This window comes from Euleptes europaea, chromosome 11 (genome assembly GCF_029931775.1).
Source record: "Euleptes europaea isolate rEulEur1 chromosome 11, rEulEur1.hap1, whole genome shotgun sequence".
NCBI classification, from domain to species: domain Eukaryota; kingdom Metazoa; phylum Chordata; class Lepidosauria; order Squamata; family Sphaerodactylidae; genus Euleptes; species Euleptes europaea.
Window position 1 is genome coordinate 77,723,848 of NC_079322.1, and position 19,137 is coordinate 77,742,984.

General features: G+C 46.6%; 1 protein-coding gene across 1 annotated transcript in view; it reads right to left on the minus strand.

The window, feature by feature from the left end:
- The window catches only part of SETD2 (SET domain containing 2, histone lysine methyltransferase), a 58,151-nt gene that overhangs the window by 7,413 nt on the left and 31,601 nt on the right, over positions 1 to 19,137 (minus strand). The window contains exons 12-16 of the mRNA XM_056857436.1: positions 14,734 to 14,779; positions 12,779 to 12,947; positions 8,787 to 9,465; positions 6,087 to 6,221; positions 5,707 to 5,846 (exon numbers count right to left, since the gene is read on the minus strand). Of these exons, the coding sequence (XP_056713414.1) occupies positions 5,707 to 5,846; positions 6,087 to 6,221; positions 8,787 to 9,465; positions 12,779 to 12,947; positions 14,734 to 14,779 (1,169 nt within the window). The remainder of the gene's footprint in view (positions 1 to 5,706; positions 5,847 to 6,086; positions 6,222 to 8,786; positions 9,466 to 12,778; positions 12,948 to 14,733; positions 14,780 to 19,137) is intronic.

The following is a 19,137-nucleotide window of genomic DNA, read 5'->3' on the forward strand; positions in this document are numbered from 1 at the left end:
CCTCAAAGCCCCGAATAACAGGTGTGTGTGTGTATGTGCAAGTACACGCCCACGAATGTGTGTGAGAGAGAGAGAGAAAGAGAGAGAATGATCTCTCACATACAAAGCCCTTCATGGCCTTGGCCCCTCTTGTCAACGGGACTGCCTCTCCCATGCTCTACCATGACCACTCATGTCTGCAGGTGCCAACCTGAAAGTGGCACAATCAACAAGAAAATAAAACTGCTGATATCATACTGCCCTTGTACAAATCTATAGTGAGACCACACTTGGAATACTGTGTACAGGATATTACAGAGCTTGAGAAGGTGCAGAAAAGAGCAACCAAAATGATTAGGGGACTAGAGCAACTGTCCTATGGGGAGCGGTTAACACTTAGGGCTGTTTAGCTTGGAAAGAAGGTGGCTGAGGGGAGACATGATAGAGGTCTATAAAATTATGCATGGCATGAAGAGAGTGGACAGGGAGAGGTTTTTCTCCCTCTCCCATAATACTAGAACGCGGGGTAATCTGCTGAAGCTGGAGGGTGAGAGATTAAAAACAGATAAAAGGAAGTATTTTTTCACACAACGCATAGTTAAATTGTGGAACTCCCTGCCCCAGGATGTGGTGATGGCTGCCAGTTTGGAGGGCTTTAAGAGGGGAGTGGACATATTTATGGAGGAAAGGGGTATTCATGGCTATTAGTTAGAATGGATACTAGTCATGCTGCATACCTATTCTCTCTAGTATCAGAGGAGCATGCCTATTATATGAGGTGCTGTGGAACACAGGCAGGATGGTGCTGCTGCAGTTGTCTTGTTTGTGGCTTCCTAGAGGCACCTGGTTGGCCACTGTGTGAACAGACTGCTGGACTTGATCTGGTCTGATCCAGCAGGGCCTTTCTTATGTTCTTAACTGCCCATTTGCGTGCTTTTCCCATAGAGGCTCCTGCCTTGTAGAACGGTTACAATATGCTTTTGGTAGTTTATCTAAGCTGTTATTATACACTTGTCTTTATGAAAGGAAGATTGTTTATGCATGAATCTCCTTATCACTGCGACAGTATATATTATTCAGGCTGATGAAGTCTACTACACAAAATGGCAGAAGAATCCAGACTTCCATCCCATTCCTATAATTTTCCTTCTTCTGTTGCTTGCTTTACAGCACCGTTGCTTATTAACCTGCGTTTTGAACTTTGGCACCCTTCCTTCACTCCAGTAGTGATCGTCTGCCAAGCGTGTTCGCCTCATTTGAATTTTCCTATTATGGACTCCGAGTGATCAGATTTCTTATTGTTATCTTTACTTGTTCATAGCTGAATATATATTGCTTCTGAATGATTAATGAATATGTATTTTGCATGATTATTATTGTTTGTTATTCTTTGGGGTCTTTATTAATATACCTGTTTTAGCCATCGTGCCGTTTATTAAATCTGTGGAACAGATTGCCAGAGGTCAGGAAAGCTCCCCAGTCTCCTAGCCTTCTGCAAACTATGCAAAACTGAATTATTCAAGTGGGCCTTTCTGAGCAGGTAATAGGGAATAATATGATTAAGGACTGGGGTCTATGCTGCTGTGTTTAGCTTATCATCAGCAGGATCCTGTTATGTAAATCTTGTACTGTTTAATGTGTCATGTTAATACTTAATGCTACACTTCAGTTTTTTCTGGTGGTTTCAGACTTTTGAAATCCCGATGCATTGGTAACTGAATGTCCCATTTGGCCGACTGGACTGACTCACTGTGTGTAAGAAAGGCAGACTATAAATCATGTAAATAAATAAATAAATAAACTAAATAAATCTGAAAAATCACTATCATGTGCTTGTTAAAACGAAGTAGCTGTTTTTACCTTGACTAAGCATATGAATTGGGAGGGGAGGATATTGGCGCAGGGAGAGAGAAAATTACTGGCTTTATTTGACAGGGGTGGACCCAGAGATCTGAACAGGCGAGACAGTGATCCCAGAAGCTGGCTCTTTTGATGACAATCTGCAGAAATCTAGAACTTGGGATTTGTCTGAGAAGTTAAAAATGGCCCGAGAAGGGAAGCAGAAGACACCAGAAACGGGCACATGCAAATGTCTATTTCTCTTTAAACATTCTACATCAGGGGCGACTAACACAATTGTTACGAGGGCCGGCTATGACATAAATGTCACTTGGTTGGGCAGGCCATGCCTCACCAGCCCAGCTTGAGATTGGAGGAGGGGTGGCTGACTCAGCTGGCCTGAGGACCTTATGTTTGATACCCCTGCTCTACATTAAAACAGTGGCTTTTACCGCACTAGGTATTCCCAGCGATGTATCAAGAGTTTGGAAATGTTATAAAAAAACAGCGCTTTAAAAGGGTTTTTGGATGCCACAGCAATGGTTGGAAGACGTCTTCACAGCTAAAGGGGCCAAACAAAGTGCGAACAGTATTTTTTATAACAGTTTCAAACTCTTAATACATCGGTGGGAATACATAGAAAGTGCGAACAGTATTTTTTATAACATTTTCAAACTTTTAATACATCGCTGGGAATACAAGTGCGGTAACCCCCCTAGTGCGGTAACAGCCAGTATTAGATCCAACATACTTCGGAGTATATTACCAGCAAAAAATCTGAAGGGGATGAAAGTGTATTGAAGACCATCCTCTTCTACAAGTTGAATGATTTAAATTGCAACTAAAAAACCCTGACAGTTTGCAAGTATTCTGAGAGAAACAGTTTCAGAGGGTAGCTCTCTTGGTCTGCAGTACAACAAGATCTGACAAAGGGAGTTCTGACTCTCAAAAGCTCTTACCCTGAAAATCATGTTGGTCTCTCAGGTGCTCCTGGACTCGAATCGAGCTCTTCTGAGCAAAACAGCTAGATTTGTGTCTAGTAGCACCTTAGAGACCAACAAGCCTTTTTTGTGTGTTAAGTGCCGTCAAGTCGCTTCCAACTCATGGTGACCCTATGAATCAATGTCCTCCAAAATGTCCTATCTTTGACAGCCTTGCTCAGATCTTGCAAATTGAGGGCAGTAGCTTCCTTTGTAGAGTCAATCCATCTCTTGTTGGGTCTTCCTCTTTTCCTGCTGCCCTCAACTTTTCCTAGAATGACTGTCTTTTCCAGTGACTTTTGACTTCTCATAATGTGATCGAAGTACGATAGCTTCAATTTAGTCATTTTAGCTTCTAGGGTCAGTTCAGGCTTGATTTGATCTAGAACCCACTGATTTGTTTTTTTGGCAGTCCAGGGTATCCGTAACACTCTCCTCCAACACCACATTTCAAAGGAATCTATTTTCTTCCTATTAGCTTTCTTCAATGTCCAGCTTTCACACCCATACAAAGTAATGGGGAATACTATGGCATGAATTAACTTGATCTTGGTGGCCAGTGACACACCCTTACACTTCTCTTCTAGCTCCTACATGGCTGCCCTTCCCAGACTCAATCTCCTTCTGTTTTGTCGGCCTTTTGGGGTATTAAAAAAAACCTTTTGGGGTATTAAAAAACAGGAGCTCTTACAGCTCAGTGGTCAACGCTAGCTATTCAGGCACAAAGTCCTGGGTTCAGTCCCTGGGTACCTCCAGCTAAAAATGACAGCAGACCGACTGGCACTATTCATCACCCGAAAAGCTGAGGCCAACTACCTGAAATCGGCAGACAATATTGGGGTACACGGACGGACAATCGGACTTTCTTGGAGGCGGCTTCGTACATGTTAATCAAGTTACGCCGCATCTGTTTCAAATAAGCCTTGAGTTCCTCAAACAGAAGCACCTTAAATTTATATAGCCGCCACCCAGAGCACTAAAAGCCAGTGAACCCCACACTTCTGGTTAACGTGCACATTTAACGTTTCCTTAATTAGTACCAGTTCTGGGGGAAGAAGCAGCCTGGAGAACAAAGGAAACGTCTCCAAGGGGATTTGCCATAAAGCCTGTGGCTGCTTGTTAATGCACCATTACAAAGAGGCCTGCAAACACTGCAGTGGGAAAAGTTTCCGTTTCAAACGAGCAGCGCTTAACTGCTGGGCTCCAAGGTAACCAAGTCCACATGCGGACATACCAGGATCAAAGCGTGGAGCATTAAAAGGGGGGGGGGGCAAGTCCCAATGCCAGCTTCTGACCCTTTCCACTTGGCACTTGTCTGCTGAACCGGAAGTGTGAGAAGTAGAATGGACCGGGCACCTTTGGACTCCTGCCAAGAAGATTCCTCTGGTCTAACAAGTCAGTGATACAGAGGGACCAGCTTGGGACAAAATCACAAGAGTTCAGGGGAAGGCAAGGCCCACCAGGACGCAGAGCAGGCCACAACCTAGTGGGAGGGCACCTGCTTTGCATTTGGAAGCACCTGGGTTAAACTGCGGAAAAGGGTTGGGAAGAACCTTCCTCTGCCGGAGACCCTGGACAGCCGCTGTCCATCGAGAATCCCACAGGGCCTGTAAGACCGAGATGTTCCACCAGGCCTACAGTTGAAGGTAGCAATGGTGTTTTCATCAGAGCTGGCCTCCCTATCCCTTTGTACTGTTATCGAACCTAAATTGGGAGCCCTGACTGTTCCCCCAGGCCCACCGTGGACCGATGCTCCAGGGATGAGTGCTGTTTGATTAATTGATCAATAATAGGAAAACCGCTTGTGTTTTTTTAAAATTAAGTTCATTTATTGCATATTGTGGTTTTACTTGTGCATCTGCAAAACATCTGCAATGCAAGTCCAGGAGGATATACCCCATTATTTACTTTACTGTCTACTCTATGCGCAGCCCTGGGTTAAGTTTCTTGATGGGCTACTAGTGGGTACAAACGGCCACTCTGAAAAGGAGAAAATCATATTTTTGTTGTCTGACTCCAATGAGTAATATATCTCAAAGAGCATCATTGTTTACTCTGGCAGCAAGGAAAATAAGGGCGAAGGTAGACAGCTCTAGAGCAGAAGTCCACAAATGATGTTGTTTTCGATGGTGTATATCAATGTTAACCCTTCCAGATTTTATTTTCCTGTATATGTTTCTTTTTGTTTATAATGTACTACTCTGTGGATGTTGTTTTGTGAAGGCCTACGGCCACGTACAAATAAATTTTTACTTACTGACTTATATTGTGGTTTTATTGTATTGCATTGTACTGTATTGATGACATAAGCCGCCTTGGCTGGGATAGAAGATGGGGCACAAATAGGAAGGAAGGAAGGAAGGAAGGAAGGAAGGAAGGAAGGAAGGAAGGAAGGAAGGAAGGAAGGAAGGAAGGAAGGAAGGAAGGAAGGAAGGAAGGAAGGAAGGAAGGAAGACAGACAGACAGACAGACAGACAGGGGGAGGGAGAAGGGAAAAGCCCATTCTTCCCTGCTGTCAGCCCCCCTTCCCCGGATCCCCTTCTGCTCTGGCTCAGTCTCCCTGCTGTCCTTCCACTCCATCGGCACTTCTTCCTCTCTGGTGTCCTGACCAGGGGTTCCCCCCTCCAGCTACCACTCACAACACCCTCTCGTTTCCCACCCACTATGGGCCAGCTCTCTCCCCCCCCCCGTTTCTTCTTCCCTGTCCTCTGTTGCCTATGAAGCCCAGATGCCCCCCTCAGCTCAGGTTTACGCGCACCCACCGCCTCTCCAATCACCAAGAGAAACAGCCAAGCAGTGAACGTAAATCCGTTTTGAGATCTTTTTACTTGTCCAATCAAGGGGAATTTAAAAAATTAAAATATTAGAAGGCACAAAAAACCCAAGTAGAATAAGAGAGTCCCTTTACCTTGTGGCCACATGATAATAATAGATCTTCCCCTCTGGATCTCGAGCCGTTTTCCAGTTTGGAGGGAGGACGATGGTTTTGGGTTTTGGAGGAGAGGGCGGAGGCAGGTCCAGGAGGTTGTTGGTCACCACAAGCTCCGGCTGAAAGACGCAAGATGATGACTGGTAACATACAACACACTAGTTTATAGCAGGGGTCCCCAGCAGAGGTGTGCGTTCCAAAATGCCGAACCAAAAAGAAAGAGGCACCACTTTAATGGAGCCGAACAGGCAAAGCTGAAATGGCTCTTGAAGCTCAGTAATATTCGTTGACATGCAACCTGTGAAACGAGCACTTTTTCCCCGACCGCATTAAACTGGAGCCAGGTGTGTTCCTCTTACCTGCTGCATGGGTGGAGGCTGTCCTGCTGCGACAATCGTCGTCACCGCTGTTGTGGGCTGCACCACGACACCTTGGGGGTGAGCAGCGTAAATCTGCTGCCCCTGAATATACTGAAGGCCTGGCTGGGCGTAACTCTAGAAGTAAAAAAGCAAGGATGGTTGGAGGCTCATTTGAGAATCTTCCACGGTCCGAGAACAAAGATGGAGAGAAGGCTCCTTGCTCCCTCCGGAGGGATCCCTGTCAACAGTTGGGCAGCAAACGCCATGAATGTTCACTCTTCCCACTGGACACCCTGGGAGCTAAGTAGTTCCCTCCCATCCACTCCAAGAGATAAAGGCCAAAACATTTAATTCACTCCTAGAAGAGGGGCTGGAACGCAGCAGAGGAATCCAGCAGTGTGTGAGCAAAGCCCCAGGTTCATGAACACATGAAGCTGCCTTCTACTGAATCAGACCCTTGGTCCATCAAAGTCAGTATTGTCTATTCAGACTGGCAGCGGCTCTCCAGGGTCTCAGGCAGGGGTCTTTCACATCACATCTACCACTGAGCCACGGCCCCTCCTTCTTTCAGGGTCTCAGGCTGAGGTCTTTCACATCACCTACTTGCCTGGTCCCTTTAACTGGAGATGCCGGGGATTGAACCTTCTGCCAGGTTCAAATCCTGTCACCTCTAAGTCAGTCTACTCTGCAGAGCTAGGAAGAAGTGAGCTGTGGCTCACAAAAGCTCATACCCTACGAGAAATTTTGTTAGACTTTAAGGTGCTACTGGACTCTAGCTCTTTTCTACTGCTAGTGACAGACTAACTCGGCTACCCATCATGATCCACCGTCTGGAAGCCACTCTGTTCAGGTCAGGCCTACATGTCAGGGGTCCTATTTTTGCGAGAAAGTCACAGAACAGGGACAGAAGACAACAAATGAATGTGATGACTAGCCAAGTTCGTTGTCACAGCTTCTATTTTCAAGGAAACATTTCTATATTAACTGCTTGGCCGAGGAACTCCTGTGCATCTACCACAGAACCTTGCATGCAGCAGGGGATTCAAGGATGCTTTCTAGAGTACAGTTGATTCACACGAAGCTGCCTTCTACTGAGTCCAACCACTGGTCTATTGGTGGTCTCCTCTGACCAGCAGTGGCTCTCCAGGTTCACAGGCAGAGGTCTTTCACTTCTCCTGTTACCTGATCCTTATAAATGGAGATGCCAGGGATTGAACACGAGGCCTTCAGCATGCCAAGCAGATGCTCTCCCACTGAGCCACAGCGCCCCTCTGCACTGGCCAGGACTACTGGACATCATTACAGAAGAAGAAGAGTTGGTTTTTATATGCTGATTTGCTCTACCTTTTAAGGCGAATCAAACCAGCCTTCAATCGCCTTCCCTTCCTCTCCCCACAACAGGCATCATGTGAGATAGGTGGGGTTGAGAGAGTTCGGAGAGAACTGTGACCAGCCCAAGGTCACCCAGCAGGCTTCATGTGGAGGAGCGGGGAATCAAACCCAGTTCTCCAGATTAGAACCCGCCACTCTTAACCACTACACCAAGCTGGAATACCCAGTGCTAAGGCAGGCCCAAGGCTCCCTTGCACTGTGCACTGCAGAGGAAGAAGAGTGATGGCGGTGAAGTGGTCATCTTGGGAAGCTTTTCCACCACATGTGACCCTGCAACCTTCCACCCTGGCACTGAATGCTGACCACAGCCCCATGAAATACCAGGTGAGCAAGGCGCAGTTCATATAATAATAAGACTGAGCGCTTCCCTTTCCTCAAGGGCTGCCTCTCCAGCCACTGGTTCGTTTCTGGGGTGAGTTGTACTCACCAATAAGCTCAGCTTCACAAAATGTCAAGGTTTCTTTTAAAGATAATTAAACAAAAATCCAAATGCTCTCCATTTATAACAAGCAAAGGAAAACTCAGAACTGCCATCAAGAGGGGAGGAAGGTCCTTTTGCAAGGGCGAGGCTAATGCCTTATAACCTCCCCCACCAATCAAGGTCACACCCTTAATTCGCCCTGCAGCTGCAAGATTAGCACAGCTTCCATTAGAAGGCCCTCACTGTGAAAGCACTTACAATCTTAAAGCCCAAACAAGCCTGAGTAAAGGCATGGTACTTCCATACATGCAATCAGAAGAGTTGGTTTTTATACCCCAATTTTCTCTACCTTTTAAGGAGAATCAAACCAGCTTGCAATCAACTTCCCTTCCCCTCCCCACAACAGACACCCTGTCAGGTGGGTGGGGCTGAGAGAGCTCTAAGAGAACTGTGACTAGCCCAAGGTCACCCAGCTGGCTTCACGTGTAGGAGAGGGGAAACCAACCCGGTTCACCAGATTAGAGTCCGCAGCTCTTAACCACTACGCCACGCTGGCTCTCCCACTGACCTTCTCATTAAGGAACCCCTGGCATGCCTCCAAGTGAAGATGCCGTTTCCCGAAGCACGGTTTGGAATTCTTTTCTGATCAGTGCTTTTCCAACCTTTTCTCCAGGCAGCCCAAGGAAGGAGACTCCATAACCTGATGGAGGCAGCTCCATTCTACTGCTCCACTGCGCTCACGAACAGAGTCATGTGCAAAGTGCAGCAACTGGAAATCCTCTACTTCCAAGACCAACTCCCACCCCTTCGCTGCATCTCCTCATGCCTGATCTGACAAGTACTTCTCAGGGCCTTTGGAATGAGCTCCGACAAGGCAAACAAATTACCTGTACAATTGGTGGGGTGGTCTGAGAATACGGCGACGTGACCCCGTAAACGGTCTGACACGCTTGTCCTTGGTAGTATATGGCTGGCTGCGACTGCGCCGGAGAGTAAGGCGGCTGCACCGCTACCGTCTGCTGGCTGGAATCCCAGACACTGTAGCTCTGCCCTTGCACCGGGGCGGGAGCCGGCACCGGCAGGACCGTGACGCTCTGCTCCTGGTGGACCACGGGGTCGCTCTGCGCCACGTACTGCGGGGTGGACACCTCCAGGGTCGTTGCTACATGCTGAACCACGGGCACTGGCTGGGGAGTCGCCAGGGTCGGCTCAATGGTGTGCCCCACCAAAGTCTGTGGGTGCTCATAGGCCGCCGGGGAGCACATGGGGTCCATGCTTGGCGTCGGAAGTAGCACCTTGCCGGCATTAGGGTTGGTGGGGTCTACGTAGGCTTGCATGGGGTAGCCAGGGGGGTAGCCCATAAAAGCGTGGTGGGAGGCACTGTAGGCCATGGAGTCGTAGGGGAGGGGGGATGCCATCCCGAGGTTCTGCAGCTGCTGCTGCTGCTTCTGCGCCTCCCGCTGGGCCACCTCCTGCTCAAAGAGCTTCCTGCGCTCTTCCGTGGACAGCTTGTTGCGGTCCTTGATCCGCACTTTCTTCTTGGAGGTTGTGGCTGGCGTATCGTAGCTGGGGAAAGAGAAACTGGCATGGTCAGCCTTCAGGGAGGCATGAACACATGAAGGAGAAGAGTCGGTTTTTATATGCCAACTTTCTCTACCACTGAAGGGAGACTCAAACCAGCTTGCAATCACCTTCCCTTCCCCTCCCCACAACAGACACCCTGTCAGGTGGTGGGGCTGAGAGAGCTCTAAGAGAACTGTGACCAGCCCAAGGTCACCCAGCTGGCTTCACGTGTAGGAGTGGGGAAACAAATCCAGTCCACCAGATTAGCCTCTGCCGCTCATGCGGAGGAGTGGTCCATCAGAGTAAGTACTGTCTACTCAGACCGGCAGTGGCTCTCCAGGTCTCAGACAGAGGGCTTTCACATCACCTACTTGCCCGGTCCCTTTAACTGGAGATGCTGGGGATTGAACCTGGGACTTTCTGCATGCCAAGCTGATGCTCTACCACTGAGCCATGGTAATTATTCTGTTAGTCAGTAATTTGTAGAGAACTGGTGCAGCCTGGCGGCTAAGGAGAAGGGAGAGGAAGACGACCCCCCAGGATGAAGTCTCAGCTATGAACTAAGTGGCAAGTTACTTATTCCGTGAGTCTCGGGAGGGGGTGAGGGTGAGGGTGAAGATGGTAGCAAGGACTACTGAAATTAGGCATGTGAAATGCTTTAGAACATAGGAAGAGCCATGCTGGATCAGACCAAGAGCCTATCAGGTTCCGCACTCTGTTTGCACAGTGGCAGGCCAGCTGCCCCTAGGAAGCCCACAAGCAGGATGAGTGCAAAAGCATCCTCCTGCCCTTGGTCCCCAGCAACTGATATAAAGAGGCATCCTGCCTCTGGTGGGAGGGAAAGCGGCATGGTATAGCCGGAACTTGTTAGATCTTGGAAACTAAGCAGGGTTGGAACTTGGAGACCGCCAAGGAAGACTCTGCAAAGGAAGGCAATGGCCAACCACCCCTGCTCCTGACTTGCCTTGAAAGCCCCTTGCTGGGATCACCATAAGTCTTGGGTAGGAGACCACGAAGGAAGGCTCTGCAGAGGAACGCAACAGCAAAACACCTCTGCTCCTCACTTGCCTTAAAAGCCCCTTGCTGGGGTTGGCATAAGTTGGTTGTGACTTGATGGCACATACGTACTTATACTGTCTCTGGCACTGGAGGGAGCAGATATCCATCATGAGCAGTAGCTATTGAGCTGTATGGATTCTAAAGTATAGTTGCTACGACTGCTATTCCTGTCAGGTTCCTAACTCAGAAAGCCAAATACCAACGTCTCCACACAGCCAATATTCCTAGCCATTTCCTCCATTCTACCATAGGATACCACCCATTGTCTCCTATGTTTTCTTTCCTATGGATGTTGGCCATGTGGAGAGATCTTTTATTCTGGATTATCAGCTACCTCGAGAACTGTTTGGTGGTGAGCATAGGCTAAACCAGAGATTCCTGAACTTTTACAGTCATGGAGCACTTTTCAGGAGAGAAATTAGTCACAGAGCACTAATTTTCACCCATCACCTATATACTAAACCGAATGACAGTAGTATTTTCTTTCCAATCTCTTCACGGAGCACGAGGAGATGTTTAGCGGAGCACCAAGTGTTCCACGGAGCATAGTCTGGGAAACTATGGGCTACACAAATGGTTAAAATAAATAAATAAAATGATGCGTTCACCTCTTTTCTTCAGATTACAATTTCACGTTTGTTTTTTACTCGCCATTACTCAGCCAAGCCTGGGGGGGGGGGCAAGAGGCTGGACTTGCTCCCTCTCTCCCAAAATAGTATAATTCAAGGGCATCTAATGAAGCTGATGGGCAGTAGATTCAGGATAGACAAGAGGAAATACTTCTTTACACAACAAGTGATTAAAATGCGGAATTCCTTGCCAGAGGATGAAGTGATGGCCATAGGCTTTAAAAGTGGATTAGACAGATCCATGGAGGAGAGGTCTATCGGTGGCTACTAGCCATGGTGACCAAAGGGAACCTTCACATTCAGTGGCAGTCAACCTCAGAATACCTCTGCCAGGAGGCAACATCAGGGGAAGGCCTTGGCCTCTATGCCCAGTTCTTGGTCCTCCAGAGGAACTGGTTGGCCACCGTGTGAGATGGGATGCTGGATTAGATGGACCCTCACTGGTCTGATCCAGCAGGGCTCTTCTGAAGTTCTTATCGTGGGAAGGCCTCGGCCTTTCTGCCCTGTGGCTGGCCCTCTAGAGAAACTGGTTGGCCACTGTATGAGACAGGATGCTGGACTAGACGGACTGTTACTGGTCTAATCCAGCAGGGCTCTTCTAATGTTCTTAGATGCCCTCTAAACTGGAGGAGGTTCTTCCCTATCACTTGGCTGCAGGGAAGAGATTTCCCGACAATGAACTGGCTCCTAGGATCTCCTTTGCTCCTCTCATTTCTCATCTGACTTTGTGCAAGTTCCTGCTGCCAGGATTTGTTTTCAGGAATGAAGAACACACTGTGACCAATGCAAAAACCTCTATAAATCCCAAATTCTATGCTGCAGCTTTTCCAGCCTGCTTAGCAGGAGAACAAGTCTGAGGCCAACGGAATGCTTCCTGAGAGGCATTATTTGGAAAATCTGATGACTTTTATAGTCACCGGCTTTTTAATCAGTTCCACTTGCTTTGGATGCTGCTTGAGATGTTGCCGATTTCCATTTCAGAAACAAGCTACAGAAACGGACAAAACTGTTATTATGAACTCTAGAACCCAAGCCATGCCTTGCACCCACCGCTATCGAGAACCCAAACCACAGTGTCAGCTTCCAAATGCAGAAGAGCCAAGCTAGAGCGGCTTGCCTGCTTTCGTTTTTTGCCCTCTCTGCACTCACACTGATCCATTCATTCCCATCCCTGGAACCTCCAAAAACTCAGGTTCGAGATGGGATTACAAACCATGGTTTTGGTGTGGCAATTAAATTGACAAGTTGCATTGTTGGCTGGCGCACCACAGTGCAACGGCCAAAATTCCAACTTGTCAATTTAGCCACCACACCTAAACCGAGTTTGCACAAACCGCGGTTTGCACTCCCTTTTCGAACCTGAGTTTCTGGTTTGCCAGCTGATGGCAAACAAGGGTCCATCAGCCCAGACACCAGGCCAGCTCAGAGCTGTGATTTATCCACTTTGCTTGGAACAGTGCTTGAAGAAAGCTGTATTTGTGTTCTTCGGAAAGCCACCCCTAAAAACCTCCTACTCTGGCAGCTGCTCTTGCTTAGCATATTATCTCCCTGCAATAGCCTTACTGCTCAGAACAAGAAGATCAGTGTTAAGCCCTAGGCTGAAGAACTACAAGAAAATCCACACTTGCCGGTCATCGGGACGCTTAGTGCCTCGCTCGTACGCTGAAGGGGGTGACAGCGAATCTCTCCGTTTTTTCTTCTCTTTGCTGTGGCTTCGTCTTTCAGGATCTCGTTCTCTGCTCTGGTTTTTCGGGGTAGCAGCCGGGTCTCGACTGGTAGGTTCTCGCCCTCGTTCTGCTGTAAGAAAATGGGCAGAGGCTACAGTATCAGCTGTGGGACCAGTGCTGTCCAGATGGGGAGAGAGACAAACCTTTGCCTCCAAGAGACAGGAAAAGGCGCTTAATACTAGGCCTGATCCAGATGAAGTATAACACTTTTAAGCCCCACCAAAGCATGTATTTTACCTTCTTGAAGAAACTGATTTTTTTTGTTTTTTAATATGTAACATACTTTGCAAATCTTATTTTTATCCCTACAACACAGTAATATTTACCTATCTGAGATAATAAGGCTATTTAATATAACTGAAATTTGCTCTCCCCCCACCCCCAGTTTATACTGCAAGGCCTCAAAGTTTGGCAAAACTGAAAGAAGAAGAAGAGTTGGTTTTTATCTGCCGACTTTCACTACCACTTAAGGGAGACTCAAACCGGCTTACAATCACCTTCCCTTTCCCTCCCCACAACAGACACCCTCTGAGGTAGGTGGGGCTGAGAAAGCTGTGTCTTGCCCAAGGTCGCCCAGCTGGCTTCATGTGGAGTGGGGAAACAAATCCAGTTCACCAGATTAGCCTCCGCCGCTCATGTGGAGGAGTGGGGAATCAAACCCGGTTCTCCAGATCAGAGTCCACCGCTTCAAACCACCGCTCTTAACCACTACACCATGCTGGCATGAACCAAAAAAGCAAAACATTACTCCAAACAGCAACACATTGAAAATGTGTTTTCAATCTTTTCAGACTTGGCCAAACTGCAGGATAAAGGCCAGAAAACATGCAAAATAATTTTGGAAGCTTCATAAATGCTTTTGGTTCTTTTGTTCTATTGTAATTAGGTTAATATTACTAATTATAAAGCTTCCTGAGCTTTACAGTATCCTGTACTTTAAAGCAGATCGTTATTTTCACTGGAGACAGAGGAACAAAGACAGAAACAGAGAACCATTTATACTCAAGGGCGCTCACAGCAAAATCCTTATGCATGTTCGAACAATGGTGTGAACCGTTCGACATCAGACCACAGGAGATGCTGCCAAGTTCCAAGTTAGGAGCTCCCAGTGTTTTTAAAAAATGTAAACATGCACATGGAAGTCTGATTTGAACTGGGACCACAACACAAGGGGGATAAGTCTCCCCCCACAAATAACTTCAGCTGTCCTCGAGGACCCACACATCTGAAGGACCACCTCCTTCCATATGTCCCTATGCTCCAACTAGTCATTAGGCAGCCAGCTGTTGGCTCTCCCACCACCCAGGGTGGCCCATCTGGAATCGACCAGAGACAGGGCCTTTTCCCTCGTGGCCCCGGCTCTTCTTCTGCAAGCTTTTCTTCTCCAATCAGAAGTGTACCTGGGGTCAGCGATGTAGCAGAAGTCATTTATTTATTTAAAACATACTTATACTAACTTTCCACCCAATCAGGGTCCTCAAGATGATGAACATAAAAACATTAAAATAACCGAACCATTAAAAAAGAACATTTAGAAGTATAAATTGAACAATACTAGGAGGAGGGCCAGGAACCAGTACTGGGGACATGCCAGATGCAACAAAAAAGTCTTCGTCCGCTGGCAGAAGACGCTGATGAGGGATACAGACTAATCTCCCTGGGGAGGGAGATCCAAAGTGTTGATGCCACAACTGAGAATTTCTGGCAAGGCCACACTGGTGCCTGAGCTCTCTCAAGATCTGTTGAAATAGGCCTCTGCAGTCTAAACCACCTGGTGAGCTATCAGTTCTCAGTCCCCCCAGTTAACTGATCAGCAGATTTATTTCAAAGAACAAGCATTGCTGAGTACATACCACTGGTCTCTTTTTCCACTTGACTCTTCTTTGGGATCCTGTACACCTCCTGCAGAAAAGACCACAACGACAAAAGTCAGTTTTGGGTGCCAACTGAGGCCACGGCAGACACAGGTACGAAGATACAGACTCAGTGGCTGGACGAGAAGTACAGAAGGCCTTCAACCAGCAGGCTGTGCCAAAGTTTGAACATTTTCTACAAGAGAGGTAAATTAAGGGGGAGTCCAGGCAACTCTTCTGGAAGGGGATGGAGCACAGCTTTCCCCCCAGAAGCGGTGGAACTATCTCAGACTTCACTTATCCAAACAGACACTGGCAAAGGTCCTGGCAGTTGTTTGTAAAGTGCCAGGCCTTCTTGTTATGGACTGCTTGTTACATTCTGGCTTCCCACAACTTAACGGACAAGGTCTAAACTGAGAGAGCAAGAAAATCTTGTCCATGCAGGTCCTTACTTATCTATCAACAGGGGCAGGACTTTATCATGCATCATATGATTTTATCACGTATGTTTTAAATTGTTAGCCATCTTGGCGGCATTTGTAAAGGCAGAAAGGCAGGATAAAAATCTGGTCAATAAATAAAGGAGGTGGCGAACAGAGCCTGGATTTTAAATGATACTGGGTTTTACATTTTTGTAATCACAACATAAATACCATGATGCACACCAAGCCCTGGAGGAAAGGGAGGAGAGAAACTCTGTTTGAACCGTTGGCTGAGAAAGCTCACAGTCCAAAGCAAACTTTCCCCGGCCACCAACCCCTTGATTCCACAAACTCAACCCCAGTGCCCTCTACCCTATCCTATAAAAAGCATTATTCAAAATAGGGGTTTGCATGACTCGCTAAACAAGATAATAATAAAATTCAAAATGGTAACAATTAATTGCACATCCATTCAAAATCAAATTAAAACTTTTTTATTTGAAATTTATTCAACAAAATTGATAAACCTGATCCAGTGGCACCAGCTTTTCAAAGTCTGGGAAAAGAATTCTGATAGTTTCCACCAAATTTGCCAGCATGATGCCATAGCTTGATTTATTGTAAATTAGTGAACAACACGGTTGACGGGCCCACCTCTAACCCCCCTGTCGCCTCCTTGCCTCTTAGTGCCCCCCCCAGGTAATCCCACTGCCCCCAGGGGGTGGTACTGCCCACTTCGGGAACCACTGGTCCAAAGGCTGTTATAAGAAAACTTAAAAACAAAAGAACCAAACAACTTTGAAAAAAAGAAAAAGAAATAAAAGGGTAGAAAACAACATGAAGTGTTGCCAAGTACAAATTCTATAATAGCAAACATGAACCTGAGCTTGTCTGGCCATTCTCTGTCCAGCATTTCTATATCTAAATATGCTTAGTGGGGGTAGGAAGGGAATGCACCGTGCAAGGAAGCCCAGAGAAGTAAGTTTAATGTTTCTTGCATGTTCCAAAACACATGAAGTCAAGAGCGTGTCCGGGGATCAGTAAATCACCTTGTGCTTACTCTGGCAGGGCTTTATTTTTTTTTAAAAAAAACTGGATTATTAATCAAACAGTCTTCAGCTGAAATATGTTGTGGCAGAGTTAATGAAATATCCCATCCTGGGATCTGCAAGGCTACTTGGTGGATGGGCTTGCTTCTGGGACATTTTTTTCTGGATAGAAAAATTCACATAAGTCTGTTGACGGCTATTAGCCATGATAACAAAATGGAATGCACTTGAACACACATGAAGCTGCCTCATACTGAATCAGACCCTTGGTCCATCAAAGTCAGTATTGTCTACTCAGACCGGCAGCAGCTCTCCAAGGTCTCAGGGTCTCTTTCACATCACCTACCTGCCTAGTCCCTCTAACTGGAGATGCCGGGGATTGAACCTGGGACCTTCTGCATGCCAAGTAGAGGCTCTACTGCTGAGCCACGCCCTCCCCAAGTACTTATTTATGAAATTTACACCCTGCCTTTCTGCCCTCATCTGGTCACCAAGGCAGCTAACAAATTAAAAGCATACATAATAAAAGAACGTCTTAAAAAACCACCTAATCTCAGAAGGCGTGGGCAGAAGGGCCTTGTCAAACTTCAGTACCTCGTTGCATCTCAGCAATAGTAAACTTCACTCCAGACGTTGCAGAGAGTTTAAAGTTTTATTAAGAAAGCAAACGGGTTCAGTAGGTCTATACAAACTTAAGGGGGAAATACTGGTTGTCTTTATAGGGGACATACAATAGGATTGATTACAGTAATGTCAGAACACAAAAGGCTGAGGCGCAGCGGAGCTGTCTTGGAAGGGAAGGATACAAATTTACAATAAGGAGGTGTTTGCCAGTGATTATCCATTAGACACATACTTGTGAAATTGACTAGCAAACGACCGGGCGATCTCCCGGCTCTGACCGTAGCAACTGGATAGGTTTGAAAAAGAGTAGCCTAGCCCCAAATCCTACAGGTATGCTGGTCCCACGCCATACAGGACTCTAAAGGTCAACACCAGCCCCTTGAATTGTGCCTGGAAATGAACCAGAAGCCAGCGTAGATGGGTGGAGGCTGGAATGAAGCAATTGTTTTGCCGTGTGCATCGGGAGGAGGGAGCAAAGATCATATACAGGGTGGCTGACAGGTCCAGAGAAACATGTCCTGTCTCTTTAACAGAGGCTTAGTGTGTAGAAACAGGCAGTTGAACTACACCCTCTGGCAGCCAACTACACATTTTAATCATTCATTGTGTGAAGAAGTATTTCCTTTTGTCTGTCCTGAATCTTCTGCCCATCAACTGTAGTAGTAGTAGTACGTTTATTGCAGCATTGCGCCAATAAAGATTAAGAACATAACAGCAATGTTACCATGGGTACATTGATATTATTTAAAAGTTATGTCATATTAAATTGAAAGAGTATATATAATTAAAATAATTTACAGTTAGGTAAAAAATAAACATTTTGACATATATTTCCTCTGAGAGGAGCTTCCTAACTTGAAATTTATCAGAATATCCTGAAATTTTCTCAGACATGGATCGAGTCAGCTTAGAACGTGGAACCTTGTAGAATGGGCATCTAAGGAACATGTGATCAAGTGTTTCAACTTCCCCAGAATTGCATGGACAAAATCTCTCTGAGCTTGGGATCTTATTATACCTTCCCTGTAAGACCGCAGAAGGTAGGGCTGAACACCTGGCTAGAGTGAATGCCCTTCTATGGGTGTGGATTTCCAAAATGGAAAGGTAGGCAGCTGGGGCCGGAATGTATCTGGTCATGGGGCGGACATAAATCCGGGTGCCCTCAGCAAGTCAGACTGCCTTTCAATATCATTAACTCTCTGGGTTATAATTTTCTTTGCTTGATCTCTACTCATCTTCAGCAAAGCCTGGGGGGAGAGACCCAGACTCTCCAACTTGCTTTTCACGGCCTTTTGCCATTTGGATTCAAAGTTGTCAATTAGAATCAGGGGAAGACTACCACAGGGATTGAGTTTTATTTTTAACCATCAACTGGATGCCCTAAAGTTTCAGTATTTTGGGGAAGGGAGAAAAAGTTCTCTCTACACTGTGCATAATTTTTATACCTCGATAATGACCATTCCCCCCGGTTTTCTCTTTTTTAAACAGAAAAGTCCCAGATGCTTTAGTCATCTTCATGTGTTCAAACACATGAAGCTGCCTTATACTGAATCAGACCCTTGGTCCATCAAAGTCAGTATTTACTATGATCGGCAGTGGCTCTCCAGGGTCTCAGGCAGAGGTCTTTCACATCACCTACTTGCCTGGTCCCTTTAACTGGAGATGCCAGGGATTGAACCTGGGGCCTTCTGCATGCCAAGCAGATGCTCTACAACGGACCAATGGCCCCTCCCTATCTTTCCTCACAGGAAAGATGTTCCAACCCCTTAATCTTCTTGATTGCCCTCTTCTGTATCTTTTTCCAGCTCAGCAATGTCCTTTTTGAGATATGGGGACCAGAACTGCACACAGTATTCTAAGAGAGGCCACACCATAGATGTATACAGGAAGATCAGAATATTGCCTGACTTATTTTCAACCCCAGCAGAGTTTACTGTTTTCACTGCTGAGGCATATTGCATTGACATTTTCATTGAGCCATCCGCTATGACTCTGTCAGCCTCAGCATGTTCACACCCCATTAGCACATACTTGAAGTTGAGATTTTTCTTTTCCAATGTACATCAGCTTACACTTACCTACACTGAACATTTAGCAGTAGGAATCCCCTGTGCATCAGCTCTCCTACATGTTCTGCCCTCCGCATGATCAATTAAGCCACATGGCCTTGCTTGCTAGCCATGTGCTCAATGTAGGCTCCAAGAGGAGAGATGAAGCAAATGCTCACGAGCCATCAGAGAAGCACAAATTTGCCAGTCAGGATTTTAGTTTACAGCGTAGCTGCCCTAAGTACAGGATGTAAAGCCAGAAAA